This window comes from Coregonus clupeaformis, chromosome 29 (assembly GCF_020615455.1).
Source record: "Coregonus clupeaformis isolate EN_2021a chromosome 29, ASM2061545v1, whole genome shotgun sequence".
Classification (NCBI taxonomy): Eukaryota; Metazoa; Chordata; class Actinopteri; order Salmoniformes; family Salmonidae; genus Coregonus; species Coregonus clupeaformis.
Genome location: NC_059220.1, coordinates 14,261,961 through 14,279,707, shown reverse-complemented (window position 1 = coordinate 14,279,707; position 17,747 = coordinate 14,261,961). Strand labels below are relative to the sequence as shown.

Below are 17,747 nucleotides of genomic sequence, written 5' to 3'. Positions count from 1 at the left end.
TCACACATGTAGGCTACAAGTGTGTATTATATTGGTCTGTGTTGTTCTATGTATTTCGGCTTAGCTTTTTGTGCCACTGCAGCTCTGCCAGGCAAGTTTGCTGAGGAGGGAGGGAGGGATACAGGGTGCCTGTCCTGCAGTGGGAAAATGCGGAAGTGAGTGAGGAGGGTTTTCAGCGGCGGAGGAATACACTAAGCTATATAGACACAGATCGCGAGAGATACACACCTTCAGCCCATCAGTAGAGGTTCCGGGAATTGGTCAATCTCGTAGTCTAGTTTTAGAAAACCAACACGTCCAGCGCCGACAGACATGGTGAGTATTATATTATGTGGTGCGTTGGAAATATGAACATTCTATTTAATAAAATATAATTTAAGCAAGCAATGCTAAGGTTTCCTCGTTGCATGAACGCAAGCTTTTCCTGCAGAGGAAGATTCGCGTGAACTGTTGAACGACGGGTGTTTTGGGGTGTTACATGTTTGTTTATGGGATCCTTCCTATAATTCATATGCACTGCTGATTGTGTTTTTGATGGTCGGATATTATTTAAGACGCATGATGATAACTCAAAGTATATTTTTGTCTGATGATCGAGGCAATAACTTCATTCATCATGTCAGCGAGCCAGACCTGACTCCATGCGTCCGTGAATCAGTAGCATTTTACGGTTTTATGTTTAACAAAACCCATGTACTGAGCCGGTAATGGAACGTGTTAAGATCCGGTAACAGCAAATATGTGTGATATAGAATGTGGGCTATTCAATTTTGATCAAACTAAAGCTGCAAAACCATTGAGATGTATACATTTTCCACAAGCACAGGCCGACTTCTCAATGCAGCGAACAAATAGCTATATGTTGATGTGGTTCGAGCGAGCAGTGCATGCGAGCTGCTGCTGGACCTATCGTACCCCCCCATACAATCACTGTCATTCAGAATTATATAAAATATTCTAGAAATTTTACAAGATATTGCATTTGTATTAGGCGACTTTGATCTGATGGAACAGTTCACCAGATCGTGTATCATTTTTACTATGATCAATCTTTTTCAGGTTATATTACTGTTGTATGATGTAGAATGCATCGTTTCATTTATATTTCAGCCTCGGGGTTTCTCCCTAATGTCTCCTATCTATGGTATTAAAGGCTACATCTTTGCAATATGAATGGGGTTTGATTCAAGCTGTGTCACTTTTTCTATGGTCATCTATTCTTACAAATAATTTATAGACTTGTTATAGGATTTCTGGTCATTAATGGCTTCAATTTGATCAAAAATGTAATCTGTGACATTATGGTATACTATTTGTCAGATCGAAAGTGATATGGTACTCTTGGAATAACAGTAGCTGCCCTATCTCTGACATGACTGTGCATGCTTGATTTATGCCTTGGTCTTACCACTTTTTATACACCGATATGGAACAATGTAGATAATATCATGTTGATTTCGGTTGGTAATTACCATTGTCACAGGAGGTTTAACCTCCAAGATACTTTTCTATCGCATGTCTCCATGGGAGGGAATCTCAAAGTAAGTCATGTTCTTGTGCTGAATGCACACATTGTTTCTCCTAAAGCATGGAAGGAATGTCTCCACCAAAGTGGGGATAACAAAGCTATGGATTGTAGTCTCTGAATCAAGCCTCTCATCTGGACATACACACAAACACATCAGTGTGACCACTGGGCTGGATACATTGGGTCCACTGTTTCGGCCCTCGCTCGGATGTTTGATTGGGTGTGGTGGACAATCATAAGAAGGAATCTTTTTAGGTGTGTGTTGCTGTGCTGTGAAGGCGTGTACGGAAAGGTTGTGTCAACTCCTCCTCTGTAGTAATGCCTCCGCACATGGGTGGGTCCTCTGCTCTCTCTGCTGTAGTTGTGGGGTCATTGACCCTGCCCCACTCTATAGAGTCACGCCACAGGATCCTGCTGTGTGCCCTAACAAGGAAATGAACGTGCTAGAAGACAGACCCATTGTATTGAGCTGATCTGCTCTATCAGAGTTAGTGTGGTGACTCCATGTAGAAAGGCCATTGCACTGTATGTGACTGGACTGTTTTTATTCTCGCTTTACTGGCACGGAATGGCCACAAGCTTTATGTTAGTATAAATGCAGGGTGACTGACAGCCTTAGCAGTGCCTCCCACTATGCCTCTCAACTCCAAGTGCAGACAACAAGACTCAGGGCTCCGATTATAGTATTTATCCAAGGTAGGGTTAATGTAGCTAGAAGGGGAAAAAAGGCCATGTCTGTATAGGCCTACCATTCTGTGATAAGTTGCAAATTCAACATGTTCATGCTATTCAACAATAAGCAGCAATAACCAATTGATGTCGATGTGCTGAATATTGCTGCAAGTGATTGATGAGAAAGGTTGGGTGTAGGCTATATGATTATATAGACGATGACTATGCACATGATATCACATGCTCATATGAAGGGGTAGTTACTGATTAACTCCATCCCTCTGCTGTAGGCTTATGTTGGAGTCTGGTGCAACACATCACATCTCATTTCTGAGACTTATGTTTTATTGTACATTGTCCCTGTTCAAATCAACTTAAATAAATACAAGTGGAGCTCCAGTCATGTGGGCAGACACACAGATACACACATGGAACATAGCAGTGACCGGAAGTCCTCACTCACAAACCTCTGTGTGGCACTACACTACCACCACATGGCTCTCAGGGACCACTTGTCAATGTGATTTGAAAGTGGCAATGCCACGCTGCAGCAGCTATGGTGTTTTTAGCTCTCTGGGCCAGGATAGCATAGCAGCAGCTATGGCAGCAAGCGGTGCTCTCTCATACCGAGGCCAGATTCCTGGAGAGGTTGTGCAGTGCTTGCGAATCCAGGACAGATTTCTGGCAGCCGTGTGTTGGGGTCTCGGTCCCTGCCTGAGGGGCCAGAGAAAGGGAGGTCCTGGCTGGGGTCCAGCAGTGCTGTAGGCTGGGGTTACAGTGGGCTGGCCCTGAGGATCCAGCAGGGTGAGGAGCAGGAGGAGGACCTCCCTTCTGGGCACACTGCCAGAGAATGCTGCTGCTGCCACTGATCAAGGAACCCAACAGAGAGAGAGACTGAGAGGGAGCCACGGACAAGAAAATAAAAAAAGTACAGGACAGGGAAAGACCGTACAAACATACAGAGGTAAAGAGAGGTGTAGGTAACACCAGATAAACAAACAGGCAAGCAAAGCCAAACAGATTAAGCCAAAAGTAAAGATGGGTGTAGGGCTACAGGTTCAGGTAGAGAGAGAGGGCGAGAGGGAAAGAGGCTAAGGGCCTAAGGATGGTTCAGAGAAAAACAAAGCCAAGGTATAGCCTAGCCCTAAATGAAAGCTAATGTATCACAGAGGGAGGTACAGTGTTTCCCCTAGGATTTTCTTCAACAGCAATGGTAGAGAGGGGATGCAGCGGATGGGTTGGTCCTGTGGGGCAGGCAGCCGTCAGCCTAAGCATCTAGCCTCTCTGACCCTGGATGCTCTGGCTCTGTCGTCTGTCCAACTAGCCTGGCAGGGGACCCTAAGCATCATGTGACCATGCCCTAATCACGGAAATGATTCTTCAGACCCCCTCGTTGGTTTCTGTAACTGTAGCACCGCGCTGACAGTCCGGATTGCGGCCGGCGGGGTGGCGAAAAGCAGAACACAATACATTAACCCCAGAGCTTCTGTTGAAACGTCCCATGTGGAAGTTAGGATTCCCAAGGACATCCAATACAGACAGCAGCCCCAATGTTAGGCTGCCGCAACAGTACAGCGGGAGGTAGCCAGTCAGTCACATCACTGCCACAGTACCTCTGGTTTCAGGCTTCAGGTCAGGTAAACCCTGCTTCATTATCAGTCTAGTCCTCTTCTCTGTCTGGTGCTTAGTTCAGCCAGCTGAGCCCCACTCCCAGAGACTTGACACAGCTCCCCACGTCTAGCAGCCAGAGACCTGACCAGCACAGCTTCAGTCATCCAGATAGGCAGGCTGAGGAGACCGAGGAGAACCATGTTGCCCAAGAAGGCACCCTGCTACCAGGACGATGACCTGGTTTCTCTGTCCATGGTATATGAGCTTCTGGACCAGCAGCAGTTCTTCTATAAAGAGTTGATTGAGCAGCAGGAGAGGAACTACAAGTCGTTCCTGCAGATGCTGGTGGACTCTACCAACAGTCGCATCGACAGCGTGGTCAAAGAGGTACAGGACATGAAGAATGGCCTGCAGATCACCAAGACCGAGCTGGGGGACGTCAGGCGCCAGGGCAACGTGAACGCCAAGCGTGCAGAGTGCCTGGCTGAAGGGCTGGTGATGGTGCGGGAGTCCATGGATGCCCTCCCCTCTAAGGCCGGGGGGTTCAATGGGAAGCCCAAAAAGGGTAATCTACTTCTGGACGGCAAGCCAGAAACGAGGATAGCAGATACCTGGCAGGACCAGCCTAAGGCAAAGAAGCTGGTGGCCGACCTGACTGACCTGCACTTTGACAAGTTTCAGGTCCCAACGCTATGCTATTCCCTCTGCATGAGTGATGGGGAAGCTGAAACTGGTTGAATACTGTATGAGTGATCTAATTGGGTACCTGCTGTGGTGTGCTCTAGTGTTGGGAACGAAGATGGTAGAACAGGCTCTAATTTTGGACAGTACTCTTGTGTAGCCGTGTAGAGTGAGAGCAGATATTGTGGGGAAAATGGCTGGTTTGGCATGAAGTGTAGCCTATATGATTCTCTATATGTGACTACCAGTGTCTTTACTGCCCTCATGCATTGTGTGTGTTTTACTGTAGGCCTATATTAAATTCAAGTGGGAAATGTGTCCGGCATACCTCCGTAGAGGGACGTGAGGAGTGAAAACTTCTGGTTTCATCCCGAGGTGATCATTGTATTCATATCTCATCAGCAGATGAGTTGTGTTGTTGAAATGTAAATATGAGTGCGGAACAGATCCGCTGTGTGGTGACTCGTAGAGAACAACCGATAATATCGGCATGGCCGATTTTCCCCATTATAGCGCAGAAACTCCCTGCATGCCGGCACCACTCATTGCTGTCCTTGAGGAACATCTGGGCTGCTTGCTATAGCTACCCACTCATGCTGCATATACATTTAGCACACTTTAATAATGCCACACCAAATGTTGAAAGTGGTAATTAATTTACAATGTCCATACAGGCTGCTGCACTTTACAAAGCAACGTACCGGTAGCGTTCTAGATAGCTAGGTAAACAACAACATTCAGCAAAGAGCTAACTTTGCTAGCTATGAAGCTAACGTCAGTTCACTAACGTTACCCTAGAACTTCATTTGTGATAGCAAAGCATAACACAAAATATGCTAATGTCAAAGCTGATCGTCACCAAAAATGTTGTTAATTCACTGAGTTGGCTAGCTACATGTCTTTCCCGTACCAAGACGAACTACCCAAGTTGAACTACACAAGCCAAACTGCCTGGCTACATGATACACAAGCGGTGCCTTTTCTCTTAAAGGTGACAACACACATTTTTATAAAAGAAAACACAAGGCTACTTATATGAAAATGTTGTTGATCAGTAGGCCTATCTGGAGGCGAAAGAAACACACATCGGTTTAGGCGAGGTGCTGGCTAGCGGATTAGAACACTTGGAGAGAAAAAAAAAAGGAGAGCCGCACACTCTAGGAGCTCAGATGCAATAATTTAATAACCAATGTTTCGACCGACAAGCTGTCTTCATCAGGGTATAATGTTCAGTAGGCCTAACATAGTCCCAAATGAAAGGGAAACAGATTGTTTGTCATCTGTAGCCCCAAAGACCACTGGAATCAGCTAAAACAAGCTCAATAACTCAATGCATGCATACACTCCTATTGAATATGAACTCACCTGTGCCATCTTGATTTAACCAGTTTATCAAGAGATTGACCATTTTTAAATGTTTACCGTTATGTAGTTAACTTGTTTAAAAATAAAGTAAAATTGATTGTGTTTGTATAATTGATTTGTTATTGCATACATGGTTGTCTCTGGAAAAATGTCTCATCAAAATGTAAAAATTATATTATTTATCGGCATAAAATATTGGCCATGGACCTCCTTGACTCGCAAAAATTGGCATTGGTCGTGCTCTAGTGGTGAGCAGAGCGGCAGAGGAACCAATCAACATACATGTTAAACTGCTGTGCAATGATTGGCCTGGCCTCTCCTCCGTGGCATCAGGTTACTGTATTCTCTGCTCTGCCTTAGATGGATCATTACCGTGGCTACATAATATATGATCTGTTGCTCAGAGATCACTGGCTAATATCTGCTGCTCAGAGGTGGGCTGGGATAGGAAAGGGTAGAAATTGGGCAGTTTTCTGTAGTGCTGCTTGTGTTCAGAGTCGTCAGCCATTTATCTTTTTCCCCTCTCTCCCTCTTTTTGTCCTCCTCAGGCCGACCAACTAACAGAGGAGCAGATTGCGGGTAAGCAGTTCAGCACACACACACATTTGAGCTGTGTATGAATATTTAATGTGAGTGAGGCATGTCTGCTAGCTCCTGACCACTGATGTAAACATTACATTAGCATCATCACTAACGTCTACACAAAGTGGTAGACCAACGCACGCACACACACAGAGAGCGGCATTCCTGTGCTGTTGCCTCTTCAAAAAGTTGAAGGAATAAATTAATCACTGATGCATTTTGTTCATGTCTTGTGATAATCTTGGGAAAATTAATGCATTTTTTAAAATAAATTCAATACGTTTAGTTAATTTCCTAGCAAGTTTAATACATTTTTGAACATTGTGGAATTCTATTTTAATGTCTGGATTCCGTGATTCCATCCACGTTCTCCGCAACGCAGATATTATACGGCCCTAATAATGGGCAGATACCTCAATAATGGCAGACAGAGATCTAGCAGACATACCTGTTGTTGACAATACTTTTATCTGCTCACCTGTACATTGAACAAATGTAATCCTTTCAAGCAGAGGTCATCTCATAGCCCAGGAGGTCAATCTTAGGTGTGATTATTACTGGTTGAAACCTTAACCTAATTAAGTAGCCTACACTCTTAGGAAAAAAAGGTTCCTTATAGAACCAAATAGTGTTCTGTCGCTTTCTTCATCTATGGAACCCCTAAAAGTTCTATATAGAACCCTTTTATAGGGTTCTTTGATCAGAACCCGACGGGTTCTTCTTGACTGAACCAAAATTGGAATATAGAACCCTGTATTGTGACATTTATGAATTATGGCTACTACTTAGATAGTAATATTTTTTGCTTATAATATAATAAACAATTAAATAATGGACAAAAGAATACCAGCATAGTTTTGAGATTTTATTGTCATTATATGCAAACATACTTTGGAAATATGCACTGGTAGCCAGGGAGGCATCTCTTTGTTTGAATGATGGCCCACGTCAGTCTTGGTACCAACTCTGGCTGACTCTGGCGAAAACAAGTTTATAGATATATATATATTTTTAAACATACCTTTTACATAAGTATTCAGACCCTTTGCTATGAGACTCGAAATTGAGCTCAGGTGCATCCTGTTTCCATTGCGCATCCTTGATGTTTCTACAACTTGATTGGAGTCCACCTGTGGTAAATTTAACTGATTGGACATGATTTGGAAAGGCACACCTGTTTATATAAGGTCCCACAGTTGACAATGCATGTCAGAGCAAAAACCAAGCCATGAGGTCAACGGAATTGTCCTTAGAGCTCCGAGACAGGATTGTGTCGAGGCACAGATCTGGGGAAGGGTACCAAAATATTTCTGCAGCATTGAAGATCCTCAAGAACACAGTGGCCTCCATCATTCTTAAAAGGAAGAAGTTTGGAACCACCAAGACTCTTCCTAGAGCTGGCCGCCCGGCCAAACTGAGCAATCGGGGGAGAAGGGCTTTGGCCAGGGAGGTGACCAAGAACCTGATGGTCACTCTGACAGCGCTCCAGAGTTCCTCTGTGGAGATGGGAGAACCTTCCAGAAGGACAACCATCTCTGCAGCACTTCACCAATCAGGCCTTTATGGTAGTGGCCAGACGGAAGCCACTCCTCAGTAAAAGGCACATGACATCCCGCTTGGAGTTTGCCAAAAGGCACCTAAAGGACTATCAGACCATGAGAAACAAGATTACGAAAATTGAACTCTGGTCTGAATGCCAAGCGTCACGTCTGGAGGAAACCTGGCACCATCCCTACGGTGAAGCATGCTGGTGGCAGCATCATGCTGTGGGGATGTTTTTCAGCGGCAGGAACTGGGAGACTTGTCCGGATCGAGGGAAAGATGAACGGAACAGAGCACAGAGAGATCCTTGATGAAAACATGCTCAGGACCTCAGACAGGTGAGAAGGTTCAGCTTCCAACAGGACAACGACCCTAAGCACACAGCCAAGACGATGCAGGAGTGGCTTTGGGACAAGTCTGAATGTCCTTGAGTGGCCCTACCAGAGCCCAGACTTGAACCCGATCTAACATCTCTGGAGAGACCTGAAAATAGCTGTGCAGCGACGCTCCCCATCCAACCTGACAGCTTGAAAGGGTCTGCAGAGAAGAATAGGAGAAACTCCCCAAATACAGGTGTGCCAAGCTTGTAGCGTCATACCCAAGAAAACTCGAGGCTGTAATCGCTGACAAAGGTGCTTCAACAAAGCACTGAGTAAAGGGTCTGAATACTAACTGTCAAATAAATTCTGATTTTGCTTTGTCATTAGGGGTATTGTGTGTAGATTGTTGAGGGGGAAAAAACGATTTAAGCCATTTTAGAAGTGAAGGGGTCTGAATACTTTACGAATGCACTGTACAACCCCAAATAACCCTTTTTTCTAAGAGTGTAGATCAGATAAAAGTCAATTTCAAAAGTCAGTGACTAATTGTCTAATGAAGTTCTTACTGTAGCTCAGCTGTGATCTTTTTCCTTGTATTTGTTTGGACACACAAATAGCAACAGTTAGCCTATCTTCTTCTCTGCAGAGTTCAAGGAGGCATTCTCCTTGTTCGATAAGGATGGCGACGGCACCATCACAACCAAAGAGCTGGGTACTGTGATGAGGTCGCTGGGACAGAACCCCACAGAGGCTGAGCTGCAGGACATGATCAACGAGGTCGACGCTGATGGTGAGTTAGTTCCGCCTGCTAGGGTCCAACAGTGTAGGGAGAAGTTTCCCCACACGCTGATCTTGGGTCAGTTTAGCATTTTCCCCAGTAATGGATAAGGTTAGGATTGGGGGAGGGGAAGCTGATCCTAGATCTGTACCTATGGGAAACATCACCCTGGAGCGGGTCCAACTAGGGTTATAAAGTTCCCAGGTTTTCCAGAAATCTGGGTCGAGGATTCCTGGAATAGGGCAGGAGGGAAGGAGGGAATCCTCCAACTGGGATTTCTGTAAAAGCTGGGAATGTAAATAAGGAGTGGCTGAAGTACTACTCAATTTCTGTGTGTGTTTGTGTCGGTTCAGTCACTATATAGTTCACCAGCTTGTAGTCCTAAAAAATTTAAATGAGTTCAGCCATTCCTATGGTGAAAATGAATGGTGAAAGAATAGGCTTTTGGGATAAACTCTGAAAATAAGGTCTGAGGTTATGTTTTGTTTTCTTATACGTTTTGTTCTATGAGTTATGAAGCCTTTTATGTGCTTTTTTTGATTACATAAATCTTTCAAAATTCACAAAAAGTTACTTTAGCTAATGAAGATTATCTCATAGAACAAAACGTATAAGATCACCTAAGCCTGTGTTTACCACAGACCTTATTTTCACTGTTTATCCAAAAACTCAACTTTCCCATAGGCTTTAGCCAACGAACCATGGTGGAGTTGGTGTCTACAAAAAGACGCCATTACTATTGCTCTCTATACTGCTCTCCCTTCTGGAAGTCAACCCGATGGTGAAGTTATTGATAGTTATTGATGAGTTTATCCACGGCCTTACTTGTGTTAGTGCTGGGACTGGAAGTGTTGTCATTGAACAACATGGCTCCTCTCCTCTGACTGTCACTATCTAGGTCAGGCAGACCTAGCGACTGGCTGCAACAAAGCCAGTTAAATAACCGCAGTAGGTAATAATCCACTCTGAGCTCTGCTCTGCTGGGCTGTACATTCTCTAAGGCCCCATGGCCCAGGGAAGTAGCTCACAGCAGCTGTGGTAGATCCTGCCTACACACAAACAACAGTAGCAGTCAATTTATTCACACACTGGGAAAGGTGGAACAGCCAGTCTGTGCATTATACGGCCTATACTTGAGGAGAGACCCAGCCCCATCCGGTTAATAGAATGCAACAGTAAGATAGGCACACACACTCACTGGGGAACAGCCAGACTGTGTACTATACTGCCCTGTATAAGTAATGGAATAGTCAGACACACACACACACACTGGGGACATGCAGAGGGGAGAACAGAACAGACACACACACTGGGGACATGCAGAGGGGAGAACAGAACAGACACACACACTGGGGACATGCAGAGGGGAGAACAGAACAGGCGTTCATTGATTCACTGGGGAACTGTATATCAGCCATGCACCACCAGGGGAGGGGACAGCTGTGTGCTCAGGAGAACAGTCTTTCCCAGGAATCACACACATGATCACACACACTTAAACAGCTGAGGGCTGTACCTGGAGACCTCTGGGTTACACACACACACACACACACCCTCCTGACTAATCCAGGTTAATTATGATCGGTGTTAGTGTGAGTGTCTTCTCCCAAGGGTTTAGCCAGGCCCCCTGTTTTTCTGATCCAGTGGCCTGCACCGCTCTCTGTGACCATATCATGGATCACTCTGCTTTACATTAGAGACAGCTCAACCCCTGCCAGAGCCTGTTGTAATGGTCTACAGTACACAGCCCACTCTGAAACACACATACCGGTCTGTGTACTGTACTGATCAGTAGGGTTGGGCGGTATCCAGATTTTCATACCGTTTCTGTACCATACCGGGATATGCTGTAATATCGGAAGTGCACACAAGGGGTGCTATTCTTTTGTTGTCAATTTCTTTAGCACAAAACTATTTAGGCAACATGGATCTCAATGCAAGCGGAAAATTGATTGTCTCTGCTGTAACCAAGAAGCTTGATCTTGCCATCTATCCACTTGACTAGCAAGTTAGCAAACCAACTGCATAGCTAAAGCCCTGAGCTGAATATCATTTATTTGGCACATCTTAGATAGTTATCTTATAGTTATAAGCAGTGGCGTAGCACGCAGCCCTCGCAAGGCAAGGGAGTCCCCCCAACTCAAATTATTTTAATTGTATTTTTTTACGGTATTGAAAATCCTGCCGTCAGTATATGTAAATACCCCAGTATACGGTATATCGCCCAAGCCTACTGCCCTGTATATGTAATGGAATAGTCAGACACACACACACACACACACACACACACACACACACACACACACACACTGGGGACATGCAGAGGGGAGAACAGAACAGGCGTGCTTTGATTCACTGGGGAACTGTAGATCAGCCATGCACCACCAGGGGAGGGGACAGCTGTGTGCTCAGGAGAACAGTCTTTCCCAGGAATCACACACATGATCACACGCACTTAAACAGCTGAGGGCTGCAGGGATTTTTCTGCCATTTAAATACTTGTGCCTAAGCTTTGTTTTGGGCCGCTTAAGTCCAAACAATGTGAAAAAATATATTTATTTTTGGGGGGGATGGAAAAACTCTTTCAATGTAAAGTTAAATGACTAAAACCAGATATAAAGTATGTAGAAAAGATAATGGAACTATATATTTTTTAAATAATATAAATCTTTGAGAACTAACAATCACCAAAATCAAATCTAGAGAGTCAGTGAGAATTGAAAAATTCCCCAAACAATTAATTTAGCAGTATTGATTTATGTTTGAGCAAAATAACACAGCATTAGCCATGGCAAAATGCAGGAAATTTGCTTTAAAACTGCAACATTTTCTCTCAGCTCTATGAAGACATTTTTAGAATTGCAGGACATTTGCTTAAAAATGCCAAAATGTCTCTACACTGCCAAGATGGGGGGAGCCTATTTTTTTTTCTTAAATTCAGCCGCGCCCCCTGCCACGCCCACCACGTAAGCCCCTTTGATCAAGAAAAAACCCTGCCTAAGCCCCTTTTATATACCCATGGCTGTACCTGGAGACCCTCCTATTACACTGCTGTAGTGGTCTACAGAACCCCGCCCGCTCTGGACAATGCATGGCCCATTCAACTGGGGTTTTAATCCCAGATAAGTAACTATCAATTCTGTCTATCCACCTCTACCGGTCTCCCCCTTTCCAACTGTCTACAATAATCAAGCTAAACCCTCTCTCTCTCTCCACTTCCTCATCCTCTCTCCCTCCCTCCATCTCCCAGGCAACGGAACCATTGACTTCCCAGAGTTCCTTACTATGATGGCCAGGAAAATGAAGGACACAGACAGCGAGGAGGAGATTCGCGAGGCGTTCCGGGTATTCGACAAGGTAAGGATTGTGCCAGCCGTGTGTGTGTGGGGTAGGGTTTTTTATTTTATATAATATATATATATATATATATACCTTCACCTCATTTAATATCGACAATGTATACATTGCCACTGTTTGTCAAGCAGTATATGATCAGTGATATCCTGTATGGTTGCTCTTACTGCATACATAAATTACACTAGTATGTTAAAGTCCCTTTGTAAAAGACAGGCGGCAGGTGTGTTTACTGTGAGGTCACACTCACATATCTCACCTCGTCTCCCCTGCAGGATGGGAACGGTTACATCAGTGCAGCAGAGCTCCGTCACGTCATGACAAACCTGGGAGAGAAGTTAACAGACGAGGAGGTCGATGAGATGATCAGAGAAGCCGACATCGACGGAGACGGACAGGTCAACTATGAAGGTAAGAAGAGGACAATGGAACTGTCTAACTCTATCTATCTAGTTCTGCTGTGTGGGAGTGTACAGTAGTTCTCAGCAGTGTCCCTATGGGGGCCTTGATTCAGGACAGCTGTCACCCACTCAGTCATCCTCACCATGCTAATGTACAGTACAGGCAGTCTTTTGTTTCTACAGCTCCAATCCACCTCTTCTCTCATCACTTTGTACTGCCCGATCCACCTCTTCACTCTCTACCACTCTCATCCCCCTCTTCTCTCATCCCTTTCTACCATCCTGAGCCCCCTGTTCTTTCTTATAGAATTGGTCTCACTCTCTGTAATGGGATATTGGGCTTACGTAAACAGTCTCCGTGACTATGACAGATAACAGTTTAATTGAATTGTTTTATGATCTGTCTGTCTCAATTTGTCTGTGACGGACATGTTTTACAGTGGGGGAAAAAAAGTATTTAGTCAGCCACCAATTGTGCAAGTTCTCCCACTTAAAAAGATGAGAGAGGCCTGTAATTTTCATCATAGGTACACATCAACTATGACAGACAAATTGAAGGAAAAAAATCCAGAAAATCACATTGTAGGATTTTTAATGAATTAATGAATTAGGTAAGCAGCTTGGTTTGAAGAAATCAACTGTGGGAGCAATTATTAGGAAATGGAAGACATACAAGACCACTGATAATCTCCCTCGATCTGGGGCTCCACGCAAGATCTCACCCAGTGGAGTCAAAATGATCACAAGAACGGTGAGCAAAAATCCCAGAACCACGCGGGGGGACCTAGTGAATGACCTGCAGAGAGCTGGGACCAAAGTAACAAAGCCTACCATCAGTAACACACTACGCCGCCAGGGACTCAAATCCTGCAGTTCCAGACGTGTCCCCCTGCTTAAGCCAGTACATGTCCAGGCCCGTCTGAAGTTTGCTAGAGTGCATTTGGATGATCCAGAAGAGGATTGGGAGAATGTCATATGGTCAGATGAAACCAAAATATAACTTTTTGGTAAAAAACTCAACTCGTCGTGTTTGGAGGACAAAGAATGCTGAGTTGCATCCAAAGAACACCATACCTACTGTGAAGCATGGGGGTGGAAACATCATGCTTCGGGGCTGTTTTTCTGCAAAGGGACCAGGACGACTGATCCGTGTAAAGGGAAGAATGAATGGGGCCATGTATCGTGAGATTTTGAGTGAAAACCTCCTTCCATCAGCAAGGGCATTGAAGATGAAACGTGGCTGGGTCTTTCAGCATGACAATGATCCCAAACACACTGCTCGGGCAACGAAGGAGTGGCTTCGTAAGAAGCATTTCAAGGTCCTGGAGTGGCCTAGCCAGTCTCCAGATCTCAACCCCATATAAAAACTTTGGAGGGAGTTGAAAGTCCGTGTTGCCCAGCGACAGCCCCAAAACATCACTGCTCTAGAGGAGATCTGCATGGAGGAATGGGCCAAAATACCAGCAACAGTGTGTGAAAACCTTGTGAAGACTTACAGAAAACGTTTGACCTGTGTCATTGCCAACAAAGGGTATATAACAAAGTATTGAGAAACTTTTGTTATTGACCAAATACTTATTTTCCACCATAATTTGCAAATAAATTCATTAAAAATCCTACAATGTGATTTTCTGGATTTGTTTTTCTCATTTTGTCTGTCATAGTTGACGTGTACCTATGATGAAAATTACAGGCCTCTCTCATCTTTTTAAGTGGGAGAACTTGCACAATTGGTGGCTGACTAAATACATTTTTTCCCCACTGTATGTGATTATGTCTGGATCTGAGAAATGTAATTTCTGGCTTGATCAGTGGTTGGTTGGTTTCTGTTCATTCTCCTCATCTGTTTTTGTTTTGTTCTTTTGTCCACAGAATTTGTACAAATGATGACAGCAAAATGAAGCTCTCCCACCCTTCTCCTGGCCTCCTTAGAAGACAAAAAAAAATCAGTCATGTTTTACTTACCTCTTGCAAAAATCATACTGTTTCTGTATAGAAAACATAACTGAATGTTGAAAAATGACAAATCTGTCCACATAAAAGAAGTAAAAAAATAAATAATGAATTATCTGCATGTACTGGTTAGTGGTCCTGTCCCCAAAGATGAGTTTAGACATCAGTAATAAGATAAATAATACCTGTAAACAAAATGTCAACAACTAAAGAAAGCACTTGGTGACCTGCCTATTGGTTTCAGTTGCTAGTGGTAATGTTTGGGCTGGCCAATTTTGTTTTTTTTCTTCCTGTTTCTGTTCTTCATGCATGCAGCTTGAGACTGGTGCCACAGTCTGGCCAATGGGCTCACTCTGATTCTACAGCGGTGCCGTGGGTACCGTTGGTGGGTTTTGGTACAGTCTATATTGAGACAGAGACGAGCTCAGAAGAGATAGGGGTGTGTGTGTGTGGGGGGGGGGTCAGTCACACTAAACCACAGGAGGTTGGTGGCACCTTAATTGGGGAGGACGGGCTCGTGGTAATGGCTGGAGCGGAATTGGTGTAATGGTATCAAACGCATGGTTTCCATGGGTATGATTCCATTCCAGCCATTATTATGAGCCATCCTCCCCTCAGCAGCCTCCACTGTACTAAACTCACATAGAGATGGAATTAATGGGACCTTTGCAGTTTGCTTAATTCATTACAAAAAGAGATATTTTTAAGATAATGAGCATTTACAAAATAAATCAATTTAGAACTATGTTTGGCATGTTGGGAATATTTGAAGTTCTGTTTCCTTGTTGTGCGTGGAACCTTGGGTAGGATTGGAGGGTGGGAGGCGTGCTGGAGAGTCGGGTTGGTCCTGACTCTTTTTACCTGCTAGGGGAACTCTTTGTTTTTTGGCAAGGGAACGCGGATGTACTGTCAATGTTTCTACCTTCTGTTTCTCGACTCTGACCATGGTTGCGTGTGGGTTTTGAGTGACCTACAGCGCATCATAGGGTCTTCAACACCAGAGTCTTCTCTAGACTGTTCATTTTGAGTTCAGTTTACGTTCATTCCAAGTTGTACATGCTAGTCTTTTTTTTGTTTTTTTTTTCAATAAAATACCATGAACTTTAACCTTATAACTCTCCCATCCTTTCCTGTGTGCGTTGTGCATGCATATCTGTCAGTTACGACACTGAGTGAATTTGTTTTACATTAGAATAGGACAGGTTTGATAATACAAATGTCTCTCCTTGAAGATTCTGTCCTTTAACTTATTAACCTCTAAAAGTCTAAGCCGTATATGGAATTGTTTTAAGATGGTCATACCAAGGATCATTTAGCTATTTGATTTGGAATTTTAGGACCTCTTTTGGTATAAAGATAAAATGATTTGATAAAATATTGAATTTGGCCATTACTACTATAGCCCATAGAAACACATTGAATAACACATTCTTAAATGGCAAAAAAGACAGTAAAAAAAGAAAAGAAATGTATCATAAGGTTTTGAAGTGTCTGGCCTATATCTAGGAGATCTAAGAAAGCTCAGGAAATGTTTTTGTTTTTTTGGACACCTATTTAACCCTTATTTTTGTTGGCCATACTTCCATTCATTTGTATGGGTTACCTTCAGATGAGTCCTGTGACACTTGTGGGGGTCGTAGCGCAAAACTGAGAACACCATCGTGAGATTCTCCCCTTTCCACAGTGGGGTGATATTAGTTTGTAGCCCAAACGGTTCGGACACTACAGACAGAAGTTGGCACATCGGCGTTACTGACTTCAGACGAGTCCCGTGGGACCGCTAGGCCATCTTCCACCGCAGATGCGGAAGGCTGACACAGGCAGATGCGGTGGATTGAGATGCAGCCCATGCAAAAAAACATATCTCTAGCTTAAACTGACAGATTTTTTTATTTTGTTACTTCAATTCAATAGACCCGTAAGGATTAATGCACACCCTCACCCTATCTCTTCTTCTCTGACATTTAATTACCCCATTCTGATAATTGCCAGGCCTATGATTTGATGATGACTCATCTAATTTTAGATCAAAAGATACAGCCCACGTTTCATCGTGTTCTACCAGATACCAGAAGGAGATCACTATCCAAGCAAGTTCAGTGGCTGAATGGATTGGTGCGAACCCACCACTGTTAATTTGACAGTACCCCTCATCCCCCTCCATCCTGTATCAGATGGTGACACGTTAGCTTGAAACTATTGGCTGTCCTCAAAGTCTAGCAATGATCCTGAGCTGAGCATGCTTCCCTTCCCAGCCAACCCTCTCTACCGCTCACTGCTGCCTACACTCTAGGAACCACTTACAGCCGAGAGAGAGACTGGGATCACCATAGCAACACATATCTTTTTTGGGAACCATGTTACTCTATGATTATGTGTGTTACGTTTCATGAGGACTTCTCTCCCAAGCCGAGCGGTTGGTCGTCGAGAACGTCTGCTTTCACAGTGAGAGAGCGAGAGACCGTGGGTTGCCAAGCAACAGCAGGCCCATGCTGGGATGACGGGGATTTGAAAAGGCACGTGGGAGTTTGTGGAGAGAGGGAAAGAGAGCGGGAGAATATCTATCTGCTGTTGTACAGGGCCCTCCGCTCACAAAGCCACAGCATCGATTGATTTCTCCCCCCACCCCACCCCCTCGCAGTGATATATAGGGATGTGTGTCCCAGCTTCCAGTGTTGTAGAGTCAGACCAACTTGACTTCCTCCTTCTCAGAAGTGATGCTTATGCAATGGGACTTGTTTTAATATGCTAAACCCCAGTCATCATTCTTCAACATACTGCAAAGGCTTCAAGATGGCTTCACACAGTTGGCCAATTAGGGAAGAAGTAGACAACCATGGATGAGCATTTCTCTGCCGTGCATGTGTTCACTGGAGCTGAGCTGTGCTGTAGAGTGGTGGGGAACAGAGCGCGGTGACAGGTGCGTGGGAGGAGGAGAAGAGGGGGAGGAGAGAGGCTCA

General features: G+C 44.3%; 1 protein-coding gene across 1 annotated transcript; it reads left to right on the top strand.

Annotated features, from left to right (window-relative positions):
- The first annotated feature begins 181 nt into the window (after positions 1–181).
- LOC121544751 (calmodulin-1) lies at positions 182–15,894 on the top strand. Its single transcript, XM_041854870.2, has 6 exons — positions 182–315; positions 6,406–6,436; positions 8,948–9,091; positions 12,330–12,436; positions 12,709–12,844; positions 14,707–15,894. The coding sequence occupies exons 1-6, from the start codon at positions 313–315 to the stop codon at positions 14,733–14,735; spliced, it is 450 nt and encodes a 149-aa protein (XP_041710804.1). The 5' UTR covers positions 182–312; the 3' UTR covers positions 14,736–15,894.
- The last annotated feature ends 1,853 nt before the right edge of the window (positions 15,895–17,747 follow it).